This window comes from Cyrtonyx montezumae, unplaced genomic scaffold (genome assembly GCF_038088225.1).
Source record: "Cyrtonyx montezumae isolate F1298 unplaced genomic scaffold, pur_monq_1.0 scaffold_13, whole genome shotgun sequence".
NCBI classification, from domain to species: Eukaryota; Metazoa; Chordata; class Aves; order Galliformes; family Odontophoridae; genus Cyrtonyx; species Cyrtonyx montezumae.
Window position 1 is genome coordinate 6,542,581 of NW_027071859.1, and position 21,865 is coordinate 6,564,445.

The 21,865-nt window shown below is 41.2% G+C and overlaps 1 protein-coding gene across 2 annotated transcripts; it reads right to left on the bottom strand.

Moving 5' to 3' along the window:
* Nucleotides 1–505: 505 nt before the first annotated feature.
* On the bottom strand, nt 506–16,219 carry UBXN2A (UBX domain protein 2A). 2 transcript variants are annotated; one of them, XM_065730654.1, is made up of 7 exons: nt 16,131–16,219; nt 13,914–13,966; nt 12,336–12,471; nt 10,697–10,806; nt 9,131–9,271; nt 3,636–3,800; nt 506–950 (listed from the first exon to the last, which is right to left on the bottom strand). In XM_065730654.1, the coding sequence occupies exons 2-7, from the start codon at nt 13,943–13,945 to the stop codon at nt 662–664; spliced, it is 873 nt and encodes a 290-aa protein (XP_065586726.1). In that variant the 5' UTR covers nt 13,946–13,966; nt 16,131–16,219; the 3' UTR covers nt 506–661. The 2 variants fall into 2 exon arrangements, with proteins under 2 accessions (XP_065586726.1, XP_065586725.1); XM_065730653.1 differs by lacking the exon at nt 16,131–16,219 and adding an exon at nt 14,783–14,868.
* Nucleotides 16,220–21,865: the final 5,646 nt, after the last annotated feature.

Below are 21,865 nucleotides of genomic sequence, written 5' to 3' on the forward strand. Positions count from 1 at the left end.
CAGAACACCAGAGGCAGAAAGCACTTCAACCATTAGGAATAACAATCCCTTCAGAGCTTACTTTGAGGCACTTCACATGCAGTATGCACCACACTACCTAATTTCAACTTCTGGCACATGCACCTACCATCGTGTGAAGACTTAAGAGGACATTCACACTGCAGATCCTGTGATGAAGTTAAGTACTAATGATACAACAATTTTGTGTTCAAATGTTATTTTCCCTGCAGCATCTCCTGCCTGTTACTAAAAGAAAAAAAGGGAAACTGGAGCAACTAACATTGAGGTATAAATTAACTCAACCAGTTCAGTTTCTCCTTAGTCCAAAAGTGCAAAAATAAATACTATTTTTCCCTAAAATGTCTTATCAGTAGTGATTAATTCTCAGAGTACCATTCCATCTAAGTATACTCATTAAAGAACATGCTAGCAAAGCCAAGGAAATCATAAGTGTAATCCCCGTTGTACAGTTACCTCCACTGCATTATATAGCCAGGTTTCTGTCCACCAAAATTCATTGAAAATCTTTGTTACAGCAGATTACAGCACAGCACACATTGGCTCTCTAAGATCACACTACATTAGAAGAACAGTGCATCCAGATATTGCTGGTTACATTTTATCTAGCCCTGCCTGCATGTAGCTTGCAGTCAGTTATAAACTAACTTGAACTGGTGCTTTTGATAGCACTTTTTTGCTCATTCTTGAGCTGTCCATCAGGTGTAGCAGCACTTTTACAGTCATTGTCAGGAGCTTTCATCACTAAGTGTTTAAAAGCTTCAGATGTTTTCCGAAGTCTCTGAACGACAACAGCATTTTGCAACTTGGCTTCCTGTAGTGTGAGGGTCTCATCTTGCAGTTCTTGAAACGGGAGGGAAGTAGTCAGCATGAAGGGAACACCTCCCTCTGATCCTTGATACTTCGTAATGAAGTCTCTGACATGGCTTATCCTGAGAAGAAAAAAAGATACAGCATCAGAGCACATTACTCCCAGCACAGAGCACAAACACAATACAAAGAGAACCACGTCAAGATCAGAATGAGACATAATGGCCAACAGCAATGAAATGGAGAAATAGCTATCCTTAAGTGCCTGCTTTGTTTCAGAGGCAAATATAAAGATTTGCACATTCTGAGAGCAAGAGAAAAAGGACACAAATGCTTCACCATGGCTCATGGGTAGTTGTTAAACAAATCTGCTATTTCTTAACCAGCTGGTGGAGCTCTACTTGAAGTTTCCATAGCCAAGAGCTAGAACAAGGAAGCCTTTGGTGTTACATGCAGCTGAACCAGAAAAGAAAAAGCAAAACTTGCAAAAATTGCCTGGGTAACTAGTTAGGTAGGTCTACAAGTAGCCACTGCCTACCAGAGTAGAAGCAGCAGTAAATTCAAGATGCCTGATAAGGTGTAAAGAATCCTTTAAGAGTAAACAAGACACAGGTTTTGCAGTAACAAGAATCGTAATTGACCAATTTAATGAGCAAATCAAGGTGACAGGATACATTTGGACCAGAGGACTAAACAGTACTCATTCTCTGATCCCGAGCCCAACTAGCAGAGTGTACTTCATACCAAGTTATAAAACCTCGTTCCTCTCCCCCGTGTCCAGGATAGGCCATGGAGTTTGCCACCTACTGGGAATCACCTGTGATCTGGACTAACTTTTGAACTGATCCTGGATATTTTCTGGGACAGTGCTAATTGGCCTGAAATAAAGCCATTCTAACAGTTCAGCAGCACAGATGACCAAATTCCATGCCTGACCCATTCTCAGTAGGATGGTCATAGTCAGCATCTAATTCTTGGCATAATGGCCTCAGTTAAGAAACAGCGCTTGTTCTACAAAGCCTGAAAAATCTTGAGAAGACTTAAAATGTTGCTTGGACACTTTACAGGTACATACAGGCATTATAACCAAGGTTCACTGAATTCCAAGAGCAACTCAAGTGATTAGCCACCAGCTATCTGCCCTAGGATGAACATGTCTGTTTCTAGGCTGTACACCCACACATCCCCTCTGCATAATGGTACAAATAATCAGTTTACCCAGACACTGCAGTGTATGTGCTACAGCAGCTTAAACACTGGATTTTCTGCTTCTTCACTCAAAGGGATGCCATACATGCAATCATAATACTTAACTTATCAGTTATAATCTTATTACGTTATACAGACATACTAGATAGAGTATAAACTTGCTGATCTTGTGGCAAGATGATACAATACAATGCAATATCTATTAAAATCTTCTAAAAAGAAAATAACATTAGCAAGGCTGTTGCTCAGCTTATCAGGTTTTTTTTCTCCCACTGAAGTACTTTGCTGTTTATACTATTAATTATCACAAAGAAAGAAAAACTTCTCAATATACTTAAACCTGTTTAAACTTGGATTAATGAAGATAAGATCCCAAATGAAGGTTTTATAATTAAAATAGCAATTGATCTTTCAGCAGTACATCACAACAATGTTTTGCATCATACCTCAGGCTGCTAAGGGCAATAAATTAGTACGAGTTTGCGAGCTCTTCTTCTGTCCATTCAATCACAGAATGGATGGGGTAGGAACAGACCTCTGGAGATCACCCAGTCCAACCCCCTGCTAAAGCAGGTTCCCTACAGTAGGTTGTACAGGAAAGGATCTTGGGGGGTGTGGGGGGGCTTAGTACCTCCAGAGAACGAGACTCTAAAACCTCTCTGGGCATTCTGTTATGTACAGTTTATTTTGACAGCAGCTGAGGTTGTGTTAAAACCTATGATCACTTTAAATTGATTCACAGAGAAACACAGGCAACGTAACCTTTGCATATGACATGACTGCATAGTACTGTGGCAGCAAATTACAAATTGGAGAAAGGTCCCTAAAGACAGCAGCTCTACAATTTAATGTTAAGCCATTACTCCTACTTTCTCAAGGTTCCTCCATACACATGCTACGCTGACACCTTCTGTCATTATCCCCACTTATAAGCCTCCTTGGGAACTGGAAATTGTAATAATTAAGAATTAAGCACACTGGATGCATTCTATTCTGTCCGTGCTGACAGGACAGACATGCAGGTGAATACGCTTGCCTGCTTAACTCTGGCCCCCCCTGGAAGTTCTTCTGGCTCAGTTCAAAGTCACATCCTCCACTTCCTTTTACATGCTGGAAGAGACACAAGTGAATTTTCTGAAACTCAACATCTGTGTTACTGTCTGCTCAACAACTAACAGCTTTTTTCTTTTCTTTTAAATAAGTGATTTGCTCCAGATGTAGTCATTCTGTAAGAGACTTGTCATTGTAAAAGCTGCATAAATCCACTTAACTGTTCCCTCCAACAACGAACAATTCATACACCTTAACTTCCACTAATCTAAAACCTTTTAGTTTCCTCAACAGGTTTTGATTTACACTCAGTTACGTACAGACCAGTCACATCAGTTCATGTTTCTCTCACACTCCTCACTTGTTTATTAAAAAATAATTAATTTTCTCAAACAAACAAACAAAAAAAACCCTATCCTCTAGATAGAGCCAAAGAGCAATCCTACCTCCCTAGCTCACCTAGCGTTGATGAGTTACAGATATTAGATGTATTATGGATACAGTCATAGCACAAAGAATTCAGATGCAAGCACAAATAACAACATTACCTGTGTGAAACGTTGAATTTCTGAATTATCCTTTCCCCATCAGCTAACCAAATCTGGATGTTAGTGATAGGCTCCAAATCATTTAAGGGTACTACAGGAAGGTGTCTTTTATCAGCAGCTCTTTGATGATCTTCTCTTACTTTAGAGATTATCCTTGGAGTAGCACTGAAAAGAAAAGCCAAAGTTATGACTTCCTGCAAGCTTGAACCCTGGCCCTGATTACTTCTTCTGGAGCTCTCTGCCCTGTGTCAAAGTACATTTCTGACTTTGAAAGTAAGAAACTAAGGTCATAGGATATCATTAAAAAAAACCCAAACAACAAAAAACCAAGAAAACAATATGCTAATAACCCCATGTGGAAGCCTTCAATATGCTAAAGAATTTGCTCGTCCATAGTAAACATTTTATAAGACATCAGGGATCTTACATGTCAAAGGTTTAAAGCATACACAAGTGAGATTCATGTATTTTTTATATTCTAATCACACAGGTGAAACTATAAGGGGCTTAAGTTTGAATTTGCATACTCAAAGTTAATTTTCAGGGCAATGCAATTACAGTAATTCAATTTAACTGAAAACTGTTAGCCTTGATTTAGACTCCAGCATCATTTATTTCAGCTTAGAGACTCTTCAGAGAAATTGATTTAATGTGGAAACCCAGGCTTGCGGATACAACACTCAGATTTTGATTTGCAAAGCACTTTCAACAGCTGAATGTAGCACAAGGACAAAGAAAGACTCATAAAACAGCTTGACAGAAGACTTAAGTTCAAGTGTATGGTCTTTGAAAAGATTACTGGCACAAATATTGGTTCTGAAACATCTAGAGCTTAGTTTTTCTTTCAGGACCAAGCTTGTTCAGTACATACTGTTTAAGTCATCAGTAAGGCCTGATCCAATGCACATATCCTCTGCACACGTAAGCATAAGCAGATGTTTGCTTGTGAAACAACAGCAGTGATTTAAGTTGTTGCCATTTCTTCTGGGCTCTGTAGTGGTTACTGATTACATGAGTGCTTCATGGTGGTTTCAGTCAAAGCTCTCTCGTCACACAAAAAAATGGATCACCTATTGCTTTTTGAGGCAGAAGTCACTAAACAACAGAATAACAGCTCTTAACAATACTGCGACTGCTTTGCAGACAAACAACATTCTTATGTTCTTGTATTGTGTTAGCTTGGTCATAAAGCAGAAAAGCTGCAGCTCATTTCTCATTAAAAACAGATGTCTCCTGATCTGACACATTCAGGCTAATAAGAGTCCTCAGTCTGAAGCATTTCAGGAGTTCTTTACCACTCATGTCCAGGTAAGTGCTCTAACTCCAAGTGCCAGAAGAGGCACTTTCAATTTCTTCCACTGAAACTTGAGGGGAAAAAAAAATTAAGGAATCTCATTCTCAAGCAATAAGAGATGCTCCTACAGCTGAAGACATTAGATAGAAAACATCTGGGGTGCAAGAACTAGGAACAAATAGATTTCAAGATGTGCCTCTGTGAAACATTCTGGTTGAACTCCAAGTACAGGTGACTTACCATCACCCATGTGCCCTTACTAATCTACTCATCTCACACCCAGCTTCTTGCCATGCTTGACCTCAAGACACAATAAACCCTAACTGCAGTCCAGACTTGGAAAAACAACCTTGAGCACCAGCAAGGCAAACAACCTTGGCAACGGAAGTAAAGACAAAAATAAAGTGCAAGTAACACTTAAATCCAGCAGTAATAGGCCTCATCTGGCTGCTAAATCAGCACAGTCCAGTTCTGAGTTCACACACTGACATGAAGCAGTCACATGTGAGCCTGGTGCCCCCAGCACAGTGGATCTGGAGAGCTACAACTGTGCAGCTGCCAGGTAGTTCTGCCCAAGCTAAACCTGACACATTTTGGTCCCATCAGCTACAGCTGTAGTTCAGACAACTATCTCATGAGTATACAAATTCTGATGCTGTTCTCAAGCCACTCCTTTCCACATCTCAGGACTTTATTGTAGCATTGGAGATGATTATTTAATAGCAAGTGTACACAAAACTGAGGGCAACACATTAAACTAAGCTGCAAGAGAAAGAAGAACTACACACACCAAGTCCTAAAGCATCTCTACAATTAAATTTGCTCCTGTTGAGCCAACAGACAAAGCCATCTAGTGGTGGGAGCTCTGACTAAAGCCACAACCCAAAGCTCTACATCACACCATCATCGTTCCTTTTAACAGTTTATTCCTCTTACATCTTCCTTTGATAATCCTATTAAGATTGAAGAGACACAGAAGTCTCCAGGCAATTTTTCAAATACTGGGCTTCTTCTCTTTAAGTACTGTGCTCGCCCAGATTAATGGTGAAGAAGCTTGAAGCACACTGTTTTACCCTGATGTTACACAGCAAATCTATTTTGCTACAAGTGATCTCAGCCAGCATTATGGCTAAGGTTCTTCCTAAGGCTGTCTTTAAAATACCTTGGTAAACTTCACAGAGATTTTTAGCTGCAAATCTTGTTATAGCCAGGCTATTAAATGAACCTGAGCAGGAGTAAATAAACCTGAATAAATCCATCAGTTATGCAGGTACCTAAGACACTGGAAAAGTTTGTCTTTGTTCGCCCTGTACTACATAAAGGGAGAGGATCAAACTTATTTGAGTTGCATTAAAAACAACAAACAAAAGCAGTTTGAGTTCCTCTATTTTTCTCCCAAACAAGTTTTAATGAGGTGGTCAACAGACCAGTTTCTACTGGGACTACAGAATGCAGTCACTTATGTAATGCATTCACCTGGAAACATCAGCAGAAAAATCTATAGAGACTATTATAGAGTTTAACTGATAAGCAGGTCACAAGCTAAGTAAACCATTCAGACATTTGTCTCTCTCACTTTTAATTAAGCACACAAATGCAACTGTGAAAAGGGAGTTCTACAGCTTCAACTTTTAATTATATTGTCCTTGTTTCAGCTGGGACAGAGTTAATTTTCTTCATAGCATCTGCTGTGATGCTATGTTTTGGCTTTAGGAGAAAAGCAATGTTGATAACACACCAATGTTGTGTTTGTTGCCGATCAGCAGCTACACAGGGCCAAGGACATTTAAGCTTCCCCTACTGTCCTGCCACAGTGAGCTGAGAAGGGGGGACACAAGGAGTTGATAGGGGACAGAACCAGGACAGCTGGTCCAAGGGATCTTCCATTTCAGATGGCATCATTTTAAAAGCTATAAAACTGCGAGAGGTTGGCTGTGGGGAGGGGGCAGATGCTTCTCAGGGACAGGCTGGGCACTGGTTGGTGGGCGGTGAGCAATTGCAGTATGCATCACTTGTTTTGTAAATGTACAGATTTGCAATTACCACTGATATCACTTCTCTCTTCTGTCTTAGAAAATAAGAGAAGTTGCAGATTGAAATAAAAAACTTCCCCTCCCCCCCCCCCCTTGATTCTTTCCCTAACTCGCTGAGAGGGAGGGGTATGAGCAAACAATGGTGTGGTGCTGAGCTGACTGCTGGGTTAAACCACAACGTGTGCATCTCTGACAGTATTATTATTTCCCCAAAAAGCTCTTCTGTTCAAAGAGTAGCATATGTATGCAATGGACATTTAATAGCATGAGGAAGCAGGCACAAGTTTATGAAACACTCACAGCTCATGCTTCCAACACCAGCAAAAAAATATTTAGTAGTCTTGAAAGAAAACATCCTGATACCATGGCACTGAATAGACAAGCAACAGCAGGAGGGTGCATTCTATCCTGTTCATGAAGAACAAAATTGCTGAGCAAGTTGTGGGATGTCTCAGTGTGCAAAACCACTCAACCGAAATTCACAGAATAGCATGTTTCCAGAACTTAACTCGCCTACTGGGAAGCCAGATCATTACTTGCTGTAGGCATGACAGAGCACGACAAGAACTGAACAACCTGCCACTTAGCCCTTGTTAGTAGCAGAACCCCAGCACGCTGAAGATCTTTTTGCTTCCGTTGTACACATGCCTCCTTGTAGCTGAAATACGGTTAAGTTCCTGACCTTTGCTCAGGATTTCAGCACTACCAAAAGTGGGACTTGAGGCATCTCATCCATCTCTCAGGAGGAGCTCTTCCCTGCCGACCCTATCAATCCAAGCATACAGCAACTGAATGGCCTGTGCTACTGAAGCAGAAGAAACTGATAAGAAATGCTTGCTTCTCTAAGGAATCCTGAAACCACTCACTCTTCACCATATCAGCCCTTTACTCTGCCCATTACCACCATCTCCCCCTGCCTCACCCCCTTCTACCCAGACCATCCTTTCCCTCAGCTCGAGCACTGAGCCTGAACAGAAAGCCCTTTCCACTTCATCAAAACAAGCTGTTCACTTCAGGCTTCAGCACAGCTACTAAGCACAGTCTGCACTTACTAAGCCCCACCAGCCCCACCTCTAAAGCCATCCTGTTAGCTCCAGGTCACTGTCTTTCATTCCCTAGGCTGAAATCTCCTTTTAAATGCATGTAAACCTTACATGATTTGGCAGAAGCTAAAGTCACAGAGTCACTGAAGTGAATTCCTGGCTTGCCACCATACAACAGAACACCAAAATACTGTGCTGCCTGGTCATAAACCAAGTCCAGTTTTTGTGCTGGCTGACTCTATCCACCTGCACAAAATAAAGGAAAGAATCAGTAGAAAGTCTAACTGCAATACACACATAGTTAAATGCTGAAGAACTTCAACAGAATACAAAATATTATCTTCTTCAGTTCCCTTTATACACTCACATTCCCCTTCTCTCGTAGAAAATACTGTACACTAAAGCTTTAACAGTGAAGCTTTTTTTATTAAACCACAGAATAGAAAAGTGACAGCCTTTCAACTGGAAACAGTTCTTTTGGAAAGCATTGTTAACACTGAAATTTTGAGCAAAGAAAATCATTAAACTCCTGGCAGCATTAGCAGAACCCCAGCCAGCAGATTGTTGGAGCTGATAATCCCCAACACAGCATTCATCAGACACATCTAAACACTGAACTCACATTTGGTCCCCAGTAAAAGACCAATAGAAGAAAAATACTGATAAACTGGAGAGTGTTCTGTGGAGAATTGCAAAAAATGTGCTTGGGCTGGAGCATGTGGCTTGGGAAGAGAGGATGGAGAAGGTGAGTTTGCTCACTGTGTGGCAGAAATGGTACCAGGGGACTCAGCAGTGACCTACCAGTGCCTACAGGAGGTTATCAAGCTCTACATAGTGAATATCAATTGAAAGAAGACAAGTTCAGATTGGGTGTAAAGAACTTTTTCCCTCATGATGATAGTGCAGCACTGAACCAGGTTTCACAGCCTCCACCCTTGCAGAATTTCAAGGCCCAGCTGGACAAACCCCTGAGGTATCACATCTCTCCCCACTCCTGAGCCTGTTTTACATGGGAGTCTGGGTTACAGACCTCCAGAGGCCACTTCCAATCTGAATCATACGATCCCTTACCATACGTACAGAATCCTTCAGCTACTCAATCACATATTACATCAAGTTACTCACCTTCCTAATCTGTAACCATGCCCAGAAAAGGGAAGAAATATTGGCTTTTTTGATGACAGATACAACTCATCTTTTTTATCTTCCACCTTCACATCTATCTCTTCCTTCTCAAATAACTTCTGTAGCTCAAAAGGCAGTTCCCTTAAGAAAAAAAAAAACAGAAAAATAATTACCATACTGTTTCAGTATACAAAGCACAATAACGATTAATACTGGTTCTGTGTTTACTCTTGTAAAGACAATGCTTTAAGAGAAGTACATTATTTATTAATGAAACATGGTATGCAAATAACTTCAAGTTCTTGAACTGTGAATTAAATACAACTTGAAAATAAAAAGCCATTATGTAATTCACTGAATGAGACTGCAATTTACTCAGTAGTTACCACCCCAAAGTACAACGTGCACAGTGTAATATTACTGCAGCAATATATGGTAGGTTCAATTTTTATCTTACAGAGATAAAACACCAAAAAAGGAAAAAACAAAAGTGATCAACTTTTAATGAGAAAGACTAAATGCATTGTTTCTAAACTTAATTACTGATAAACAGGAAACTCAGCTTTAAGAAATTAGATCACTCATAATTCTCTTTAGTGCAGTAACATCACTCAGCAAAGCTTTACCTGCCTCAAGCAACTCACAACACCTTTATGTTGGGGCTCTGACACAGACACATTTCTGGGTAGTGCTGCTCAGCTGGCACGAAGACTTTTGATTTACACACACAAAGTACTTAAAGTAGAGGGCTTTCAACAATGCAGTCAACTGCTATTACAACCAATGCAGGTGACACTCATAAGGTAAAATGTAAAATTAGTTCATTTTTGGGGGGGGCTTTAAAGCATAGAAAAGATGAAAAACAGCATAATTATTTTGCATGCATGAAAATGAGTTATAAAACAATACTGTGAAAAACTATTTTCTCCCTTCTATTTGTATGGGATGAGGAAACATTACAAATGAAAGGCACAAATTTATACTGGTTTCTATGTTCAAACTGCTATTTTAAAGCAAGACCGCATCAAACACTAACAGAAATCATTACAGCATGCTCAGTTTTAGTAGTTGGATAAAAGTAAGATCACTACATACACACACAAGAGAGTGGAACAGTGAGTTTGTACTAGGTAAAGACGACTGCAACTGAAGGCTGATTGAAGTTTCCTGGTATTACAATGCAGCAACTGTGCCCACCAAAGGCTTTTCATCAATAAAGGGAAAACAAAGAGCATCAAACCAGACATGCTTAATCACTTGCACACTGAGTCTGTTAGCTATTCCTGGGCGCAATGACTTCCCTTTTACTTCATTCTGTGTCTGCTGTGCCTCCTACCAACACTCACTTTTATCTACTTCATCAGCAACTTTATGACCAGCTTTCAGTTGCAGTATGTTAAACTTGTGGATGTTAGAAGTCATCGACATGGCAGGAAATGACAGAGTCAGCAGACTATGCTCCTACAGGGCTACTGCAGTGAAGCAATGCCAAAAATTTAGAGTATGAACAAAATGCTATCCAAAGCATGTTAACCCAGGCAGATAAGGAACACAAAACTCCCTCACCCTTTTTTAACAGAGTCCAAGAACTGCTGATTTCCAACGTCAGTGTAGCTCCTAAGTTCACCATCATTTACTGTAAAGCCATTTTTCCAAAGTTTAATGACCACGTCAACCTGCAGATTAAGAACAATTTTCATTTTAACACTCATGTAAAACCAGATTAATATAACCAATAGTACCCTATGATTTTAAAGTATCCAGTGCACACACTGAAAACACAAAGAGAAGGCTCACTGCACTCTGCTTTGGCCCTGCTGCAATGGGCAGAGTGACTGCAAGGGGGAAGTGATATTTCTAAGTACCTTCTGCCAGTCAGAGTTGGAAATAAACCTCCCTCCCATCATTATGCTTTCTTTGGTCAAAAACACTTCTATTAAGCAGTAAAAACAAAAAACTACCTGGAAGATCCCAGCCAGATGCAATTCAAGAGCCTTAATTTGAAAGCACACACTCCTCATGTTGAAAGACCAACTACCAGAACAGCACAGCAGGATATGCAAGAATAAAGCTTTATTCTGAACAATCAGGAGGGCTTTCTAAAGCCAAGGCATTGAAAGAATGCATGCAGAAACCATTTAGGAAATATACAAACAAGTATCAGTACATTTTAATTGGTCATACATTTACATTACAATGGAATTTCCAGGTATACTCAAAACCTTGATATTAGGGTAATAAAAAAATATATTCTCAGTAATTCATTAATAGCACCAGAGAAACATCCACTACTTCAACCTGCAGCCTTCATACCATTCACTGAAATCTCTTCAGTTTTGATGTGAATGGAGTTTGGAATTGAATTTTCCTATTTATACCTCATGCCATCTAGAGAAGCATTCGGTCACACAGATCATATTCATGTTACTCAGCAGATACTTGGCCAGATGTGAAGAACATGAAGCACATACAAATGCAGAATCCACTTCAGCCAGAAACTGGTTTGTAATATGCTTAGTAGTACTTGACAGGGTTTTTTTTTTTTTTTTTGTGTTAGTTGTGCCAGCTTCTCACTTAGACACTGAAGCAAGTATTGCCATGAGACACCTTCAGAAATCACGGTTCAAGTATTGCTCCCCACACTCCTTTTCTCTCTCCTGGCTCAGGTGGGGATCCAGGAATATAGTTTCTAGGGATGCCCACTCCAAATCCATCCTTGACACTTTTGTTGCACATGGCTTTTTCTCTAGTGCCTCCCCAATCTCTGGGAGCAAGAGAAAAATATGAAAAGAACAGAATCACTGTCATACAATGCCATCTGAAGCATCCCACTACCACCAAACTATACAAAAGCAAAAATCTGGATTATCTCTCCATAGAAAGTCCACAACTCTTAAAAACTTTCCCTAGAATGACAGTTGTCACTCCTCACACCTAGTTACCAGCTCTCTCTCTCTCTAGCAACTAATGAGAAGTGCATGATCTAAGTCCTAAAACAATTTTATAGAAGTTTTTCAGGCGTCAGTAGCACAGAACTACAGACCTGGTTCAGTCGGAGATGGCAGATCGTTCCCACTGCTGTCTGATTTCTGCATGCATTTACACACAGGTGTACTGGATAAGACTGCTGAACTTCTTCCATTTGTTCTCCAGAGTGTCCCTGGAGTACTACTACATTAAATGAGTATTTTTCATCAACACCTACCTGGCTCTTGACTGTAGTTGGGGACACGCATATTGCACCAATCTTTTGAGCTTCTTCAAAAAGGTTATCGACAAAGTAGTCATGGTTTTCTTCTGCACCATTCAAAATCTGATCACCAGTTCTTGACTTACACATCCTGCAGAACGAACACGTAAATAACCAAGATGATCCAGACAGCACATAAAACAACAAGCAGTCATCCTAGAAGTTCAGTACCAAAAGACACGCTCCTCTGCACCAGCTTACTTGGCTGTTAGAATCTTTGAATGCTTTGAATCACAGAATGGCCTGGGTTGAAAGGGACCTCAAAGATCATCAAGTTTCAACCATAGTTTGTATTGTGCCTCTTTCAGGAACAGCTTCAGGAACCTGTAACTGCTATTATTTGGACTTCAGAAACACAGATTAAAAAAAATGATGATAGAAAAAGTGAACTCACGAATGCAAAAACTTCTAAACGTGGCATCAGAGCAAGGAATGCACCCACACCTCTGACCTGCACCACTGCACACCAACCAAAGATCTTTAAAGCACTGCCATGATGCAGGCTTCAGTGACTTCAGTTTAAAGGCCACATACAGGAAAACTGCCTTAGTATTTAAATCCATTCTCAACACCACCACAGATCCACCATTCTTGCCCATGGAGGTACATGAAGAAACTGACAAGCATTCACACCACTTGCACACAGTGAAAGAACACATCAGGAGATTTTAATACCTTGGAGGCTGCCAGAGTACTAAAAAGAGATGCATCAACCAGATCTTTTTATAGAACACTGTATATGAAACAGCTGTTTCTCTGTTAGATTTTGACCAATCAAAATGCAGATACATGCAGCGTGAATGAATGATTATCTTGCAGTTTAGATTCCTTACATAGTAAGAAGATTATGCACGTTTTGGTAAACATTGCACGAGGTATTCCTATTAGAGATTCAGAAAAGTCTATTTTAAGCAATTCAGAAAAAAAATTGGTTCTTAAAAAACATCCAGCTTTATGTAAAACTCTGCAATAAACTCAAAGAGAGTAGTGCTTACTCAAAAGTAGCAAGCTATGTTTGCAGAAAAAGGAATTACTGTTTGCAGTGCATCTATGCAACAGTAAGAATCCCTAAGGATCAATGTATTTAAGTAAAAGAAAAACTCAATGGCATTAAGGACGATTTCAGAAGCATGCCATATCCACTTTCGTTTTGTAAGAAGATAAAAACTTGGGAGTATTACCTGAGGCATTAACCATGTCTGATCTCACAAGCATAGCCGGAAACCTGAACACCTCCATGCTAAATGTCAGAGTGCACAGTGAGTTAGCAAATTGTAATCCCGCCTTCCTATTTTAAATACCACATTTATGCCACTTCCTGCATCTAGGAAACACCCTGGGTATGTGAAAAAACTTTAAGGAAAAACCTGCTTTTTTTTTTTTTTTTAAACTTGGTATATATAACAGAAGGGTACAGCAAAAAAAATTGAAGTTGCATTCTGAAATTTAACAGAAAGTTTAAAAAGTCACAACAAGACAAAGACACACTAATAGGAAGGAGAAGGAAAACAACCAGGGGAGACAAGAACCTACCACTCTTCCTTCACAGTTTTGATATTGTCCATGTTTTCATCCTGGTGCTCCTCCTAATTATGAAAAGGAGACAGTTAACAAAATAAAACCCACAGACACACCAGCACACAATACCTCTGACACTCCTGCCTACATCTGAAGCTGAAACGCTCTTTAAGTTTCTCCTGTGTTGGAAGTAAATGTAGCCAGAAATCTGAGCTGTACCACCCCACTCCTGTTGTCTCCATATGGTTCTTGGTTTCCCTCAGTTTTCAGTTTGATGACACATGAACCAAACACCACTTTCAGATGCTCAGAAAGAAAATTACTTTCACATAAACGTAGAGAAAAATTCCAAAAGAATCACATGAATTGAAAATACACATCCACAGTCACACTGGCTGAGGAAAAGATCACACTCCTATGATCAGCATGACTTAAAATCCCCTGATTCTTGGCAATGCTATGAGGCAGTCACAGGAAAACTGCACTGCCACTGCAGGCACTCTGATGACCTTCCTAAATGGAGGCACATTACCCGAAGGTATAAGATTTGTCAGGTTTTTCTTCCTACCATATCTCAACTTATTGGTGCAGCATTCAAAGAACTGCATAATGTGCATTATTCATCACAGTCTATCATCCAGTTGGAAAGAAAACCCTGGATTTGTATGTGCTAAATACACTATGGGCTTAGTCTGCTGAGTCAGGAGAAATCAAGAATACCATAGCAATCTTCTGAGCTCCCTGAGGAAATTACAGAGTCACAAAAAGCTAGAGAGACCAAAAAACACCCTAAAATTAAACAAGCCCCCAGAAGTACATCCATTTGACACAGCAACTGTTTAAAACGTTACTTCCAAATATTTCAGGCCACAGGTTACACAGACCTGGTCTGCTCCTGGCATGCTTAGGACTCAGACCTACTGTGCACAGATATCAGCATCAAACTAAGCAGCAACAGCCCACACATTCCTAAAATAAAAAAATCACATACAGCAAGACTGAAATAAATTGAAAATGATCCTGCCATCTATCTTAACAGAAGATAGAGATGTTAGGGGAACCAGCATCCAGTGAAGTGATAAAAAAAAAAAATCCAAACAGAAAAGACCTAAGCTTTCAGTTCAGAACTAATTCACGTTCTTCTGGGACACTGATAGCAATGCTCTTTCATCTTAAAACTTCGCAAATCATTTTCTGCTGAAATGTGTGTAAGCCTTCAGAAAACACTCATAACAACCACAGAGATTCACTCTGCGTTGCTATAAAAGGTTTTAAGTTTAGGCAGCCTTCAGATTATCTGCTTCTGCTATACACTTGGTCAAAAAACTATGCTTAAAATACCTCTGACAATCGCATACGATGTGATACAGCTCTTTTATCCCTTTTTTGTTTGTTTACAAGCGCTCTGTCTGAAAGTTACGCTTGGGCAAACCCATGCTGGTACATCACAACCTTTATGAGTGTATCTGATTGCTTCACTTGGAACTCCGCACCTGCTGTGGAAAACAGGAACTTTCAGTCACAAGTATAACAAGAGCACTTATATTGAGCAACTCCTCTCAAATTAACTTCTAGCACAGCTAAGTGCCGAGTACCTTTTCCTAGTATTAAATCTGTATTTGTGTGTATCTTTCGCCCCGAGCAGCAGAGCCGGCTCTAACCCCCTGCTTTGGGTGATGTCTCTGCGAGCTGTCAGCAGAGCTGCAGCCACACAGGCACAGCGCGGGGGCTCAGGATTTCTCCAGCTGCACAGGGCTGGCCCCCAGCCTGCACCAGCAGCATTCAGAACCGCTCAGCTGTGAAAGTCGCAGCTCCCACCGAAGCACAACAGCCTTCAGAAGGACCGCCGGGTCGTACTTAGAAGAAACATTAATATATCGTGGAAAGGTCACGAGCGAGGTGCCGCTGAGACACGGTGCAGGGGGAGCAGCCCTCTCCTGCCAACCTCAGACTGACAGAGGTGCCCACGCCTCACCTAAAGCATGGGGAGCTCCGGGACGCCTTTCGCGACCAACGCATCGCAGAGCTGAGCTCACCCTCCTCCAGCGGCGCGCTCCGCTCACCCGCAGCCCCAGCGCCCGACCTACGCCGACGGCAGCCCGCCGCGAGGAGCTATCTTCAGAACCGATGAGGTAACCCCGCTTTCGGGCACGGCGCCGAGTGAAGTTCGAGCCCCGCTCGGAACTGCCGGATCGCTGAGAGCCGCCGTCCCCGCTCCCCGCACCGACTCACCCGGCCCCGCTGCGCAGCACCGCCCGCGGCCTCCGCACCGCACCAACTCCTCACTGTCCCGCGCTGCACTGCGCACGCGCGGCCAGCGGCGGACCGGGCACCCGCTGCCGGCCCGGGCGAGCTGAGCCCCGCCCACAGAGGGGCGGTGTTGGGCCGCCATGTTGGAAAGAGCCCGGTTAGAGGTCTGCTTCCGTCACCTCGTTCCTAATTGGCGCTAATTAACAGGAAACGCAGCGCGAATTAAGCGCGCTCGGTGATCGTTCAAAAAGCAAAGCTCGCCCGGTGTTTTCTTCACGCGTTCTGACGTTTAAAATCGTGTTTTTCAAAGCTGCGACTGAAACGAGGATGCTCCATCCCCGAGGCTCTGAGACCCGATCCCTGACGGCTGAGCTTATTCCGCTTCGTGCTGTTCTTACCGCACGTCACACCGAGCCACTTGAAGGCAGTTAGCTGAGCTCGAGCTAGACGAGATCCAGCTGTGGCTCCCGGCTTCCAGACTGCAGGGGGCAGATGAACGTAATGGGATCCATGCGAACATGAGGAAAAACTTAAAGAGTGTGACAGGACACTGGGACTGGCTGCCCAGACAGGTGGTGGAGTCTTCTGTGGAGATATTCGGGTCCCATCAGGATGCTTTCTTGTGTATCTACTGTAGGGAACGTGCTTTAGTAGGAGTGTGGGCTGGATGATCTCCAGGGGTCCCTTCCAACCCCTACAATTCTGTGTTTCTATTGAGTTTTACACCTCTCGTACATACCTCTTATCACTCTCTACACCTACCTGAAGGGACGATGTATCAAGGTGAGGGTAGCCCTTTTATCCCAGTTAATTAATGAAAGAACCAGAGGTCGTTGCCTCAGGTTGTGCCAGGGAAGGTTCAGGTTGGATATCAAGAAAAACTGCTTCTCCAGAAGAGTGATAATGCATTGGCACAGGCTGCCCAGGGAGGTGGTGAGATTGCTGTCCCTGGAGGTGTTCAAGAGCTGTGGAGATGTGGCAGTGAGGGGATGGGGTCAGTGGGCATGGTGGGATGGGTTGATGGTTGGAGTAGATGATCCTAGAGGTCTTTTCCAACCTGAATTATTCTACTGAGTGAGTTACGTACCTCTCATATATATATGTATCTGTGCATATAATAAATTTATCACAGGGCTATCATACCACTGTTGAATAAATGAAAGGAATTTACAAATTCTGCTTGGTAAAATGCCATAAAGTTGTTCTGCGGTGCTGAACATACTTTACTTTCAATACCTTAAGTACATTTGCTCCATTTCATTGAACACACAAGCTCAATAATAAGTGCAAGACCTGCCTTGGGGTTCTTTCTGCAAAAATTGTATTACACCCAAGGTAAGCACAGGAAAAGGCAAGATTGGACTTCACCTGGTGTAATGTTGCAGGCTTCTCAACTGCAATCAAGTATTGATTTAGAAGATTAGATCTATTACTGCAAATCAGAGTACAGCTGGAGATGTGCTGACCTACTACAATAGGAATTGGTGTCCTAGTGAATTTTGTGGTTCCTTAATAGCTCTTCTAAGTGCAGCTGTTTTCCCTCAGGACTGAAACTTGAAAAAGCATGGGAGCAAAAGAAAATAGAAGGAAAATCTGTCTTCAGCATAGCAAAAAAAAAAAAATCCTTTTCTCAAAAAGTGGATATTTTCAAGTTAGTATTGTTACAGTCGAGCTTTCACTGAAATCCTTTTAGACTATGCATTTTATAAAGCTTATTCTCTGGCAAGAACAGTATACAAGACGAACAGAAGCAAATGGTCCTTTTCTTACTGTGTGGTGAATAGAAGCAAACAGCCCGGACTGAGTTCACTGAAAAACACTGTAACAGGGTATTCATGAGATGAATACAACTGTCTCATTCCCCTTTGTCAGGAGAGATCAGATGCACTGACGTGAAAGACAGTAACAACCCCTGAACTTGTTTTATAATGTAGGAGTGAATCTCAATGATGGCAAAGTAAAGCACTGTTCCAGCTGTCACCACCCATCTGTCGGGGCTGCAGAAGAACCACTGCACGTGGTGTGGCTAAAAAAAATCAGAAAGGAATATTTTTAAACCAAGGTTAACCCATGCCCGAGGAAAACAGCAGCTACCTATAATTAAACATCAACATATCAGCTATATTGATTGACCTTTACTTGAGATAGCAGTTGTTGCCTGAAGCCTTTGCAGTAATATACACGTATCCACATAGCTGCAGCAGAATGAGAGGGAAATGGGATTGTGAAAGAGATCAGAGTATGGTCACTCTGTGCTCGGCAGTTCTGTTAACATGACAGCACATTCCTTTCCAGTGTCCTTTTCCCTCATGCTCCTTGCAGGGATGTTAAATGCTCCAGGCTGCCACACTGGGAGAAACAGCTTTGGGAGCTCGTGTTGCTGGAAAGTTAGTGCAATGGGAAAGTGAGTCTGTCCTTTTATGAGGGACATTACGTGAATCAGCAGCCGTGAACAGGGTGTTATCCCCATGCAGTGAAGTATCCACACATGCAGCTGGGCTGCTGGAGTGTAAATCCACAGCAAAGCAAATATAGCTTCAATTTTAAAAATTCCATAGAATGCATAAAGCCGTGAAAAATTCAAGACAGCCTGAGCAACTGTTAGTACCAGATAACACACATTTGGAAATCACATATGACGTGAATTCTCAAAACAAAGGCACTTTCAAGTGAAATTAAGATATGGTAGTGTAGTTTATAAGATCCTTCTTGGATGCACAACAAGAAAACTTCTTTTTGAAGCTAAGATTGTGTGTGAGGAGTAGGGAGATTTATGAGCAAATAGTGTTTCCAATGGACTCTCCATGTGATCTTAATCAAGTTTATTATGCATTCATATACTCCTAATGCTTATCTGCAAATGTGTTAATAAATGTCTATTTATTTTGTAAGCATTTTAGAGCAGAGTCTGTTCTTTATGACAGAGCTTTATGTCACCCAGTGTACTAACAGGCTGGGGTACTGCTTTCATATGATTAATGATCTTAAACACCAAAGGGATATGATATGCCATTTTTAATCCAAGATGGAAGCAATTTTCAGCACTGAATGATAGTGAAAAACAGACCCCGCAGATTCCTGGCTTACGTGTCATCAGCCTTGTTAGTATCAGAGCATCTACTGTATGTATCCTTAGCTCAACAGGAAATGTTATGGAAGCTGATTGCTAGATGTGATGTGAAGCTAATTTTGAAATATCAGGAGGTAGTTCTTATCACTCCTGTTTAATGTCACTTCAGAAATCCACTCTCTGGTACCACTTCAAGTTGCAGTTATGTTACCTGTCATAGTTTGGAAAGCAACATTCAGCTGAATGTTAGAAATGAACATTAAAAGTTTAATTCTGAAACGCTGTTATTAAGAAGGGGCCTCTTTAATATCACTGCAAAGTGCCTGCAGTGTGGAGGGACTTTCTTTATATGTTCAAGTGTAAGTGGTACCAGTCCAGGCTAGCAGACCCTCCTTGTCTGATGTTTTCCAAGGGCCTGTTTTCACAGAGGACTGTTCACAGAAGAGAAAATGGACATAGAGCACATGTACAAAAACATCGTCTCTTCTGAATCTCTTTATTTTGAGATTCAGCTGTAACCAGGATGAGCTGACAGCATGACAGAAAGAAGCACACAAGAGCTCTGAGTCCTGAAAGGATCATTTAATTTCCATTCCTTGGAATGTTACAGTTATTCAGAGATATTACAGAGTAATCTCTGATAAATTGCCTATGATTGAAGCAAATAGGATTTCACTGAAAAAAGCCCTCTGGTCCTTACAGGGATGAAGCTCTCTACAAAAGTTCTTAATAATGACAGAGTACTTTTTCTTTTGCTATGTGCTCCTGGTTTCATTGTAAAACAGGAACAGGTGACAACAACATCTTCCATCTCCAAGTATTTCCAATGACATTGAATATTACTTAGGGAATAAACAAGGCTTTCCATTCTTCTTTATCCTGGTTCATTTTTTAATGTCTCTTTTATGTCACCAAGTCCCAGTAAGACTCAATTCCCCGAATCTTGCTGAGCAAAAGGGACTTATTGCTCAAGCACTTTTTCACAGTCTTCCAGTTTCTCAGCGGTGTACCTGCCACAGCAGATGTCCTGGCCTCTTCTCAATATAAGTTTTGGTTATTTTCATCTTCTTTTCTAATAACTGGAGATAAAAAGGTGTTGAACTCTGCTGCAAGCTTCAGCGCTTGCTATAAATTGTTTCAGTGTGAAACACAGTCCTTCCCAGTGGCATTTGTTTTCAGAAGTATTTACTCATCTGTCTTCAAGACCAAACTACAAATCTTGAAATTGAATCTTACTTGGAATGAACCCTACAAAAGTTTTATGTAACATTTAGTGGAGTATAACTGTTGCTTTTCCCCCTCTTTTCTTTGTCGTCTTTTCTCTTTCACTGCATTGAGGGTTTTTTGGGGGTTTTATTTTTTCACAAAGCTCTCCCTACATATAGAGGGTCAACACAGGTTTTCATTCTATCATTACATCACACTTGACACAAACAATAGGAAAGAGGGAACAAATGAATTTTTAGATTAGTGAAACTGCTCTAAATCCATGTCTACAGCACTTCATCTTTCATTGTTAAACCATATATAAACCTCTTAGTATGTGTGGTATAAAATATTAATCTTACGTTATCCTGTCTATATAAGAAACAAAGAAAATCCAAACAAGACCGACAAATCATCCATTTGTGATTTATTTGTTTATAGTGTCCCTACTAAAAACGGTGATGGAGCACACAGAAGCCAGAAAGCCATGAGATGTTGGAGTCAGAATCACTAGCCACGCCTTGTAAGAACAACAGCACAACAAAGAAACCTGCAAATAAAACCATCTGCCAAAAACCATTGAGGGAGGAAACATCCAAAACGAAGCATGTCTTTACATGTTCCCTACTACGCTAACATAATGAGAATAAAGCATTAGAGCGTTCAAAGCAGCGAGCGGGGATTTTTAACGACATCAATCCCTCCGCAAGAGTGGTCCCTCTGGCGTCATAAAGAGCGTGGCTCACAGGAATGAGATCACAACATCGGAATAAAAGGACAAAGAAACAAAAAAAGAACTACGGTCAAAATATTTTGTCAGTATAAATCACTTTGGTGCTGTGGGCTTTCTGTTGCTTCAAGCAGATCTCGATGGGCACCCAAGAAAATGACAACGTTTATTTTACTTTTAAAAAGTCATCAGTGCTCATGAGAGGAGGGAGGAGTGCTGGTTTGAATCAGGCATGTTGCAAGCAGATGTTATGCAAGCTTCCCCCAACAGTCCTGCCAATGCGTTGCAATCCTGAGTTATGACATCCACTGCATCTGCAGTTTGGGCCCTTTTTTGGGCCACAGATTCATCAGTTGGTTTTCTCAAGATGGGGATGGTATTTTTGTGATGCACACAGAAACTTTATGAAGATCAAAATTTTCATTTTCAGACCAGAACTGTTTGGACACCATATCTGAATCACATGGCCGAATCAGTAGCAGGGAAATGGGAAAGCACATTTATCTATCATCATATGATTGCAGTAGTGGATCTTTTAGGAAACGTATCTCCGGGTTCTTTCCCACACCACGTTCGGTGAAGTACAGCCTCTTGTCATTTCCTTCCATAACTACAAGTTGTTTCCCAATATCATTTTCAAAATCTGCCATGGGTTTTTCATTGGAATACTCCTTTACCCTGCAAGTGTTTGAAATAACTGCATTCTTCCAT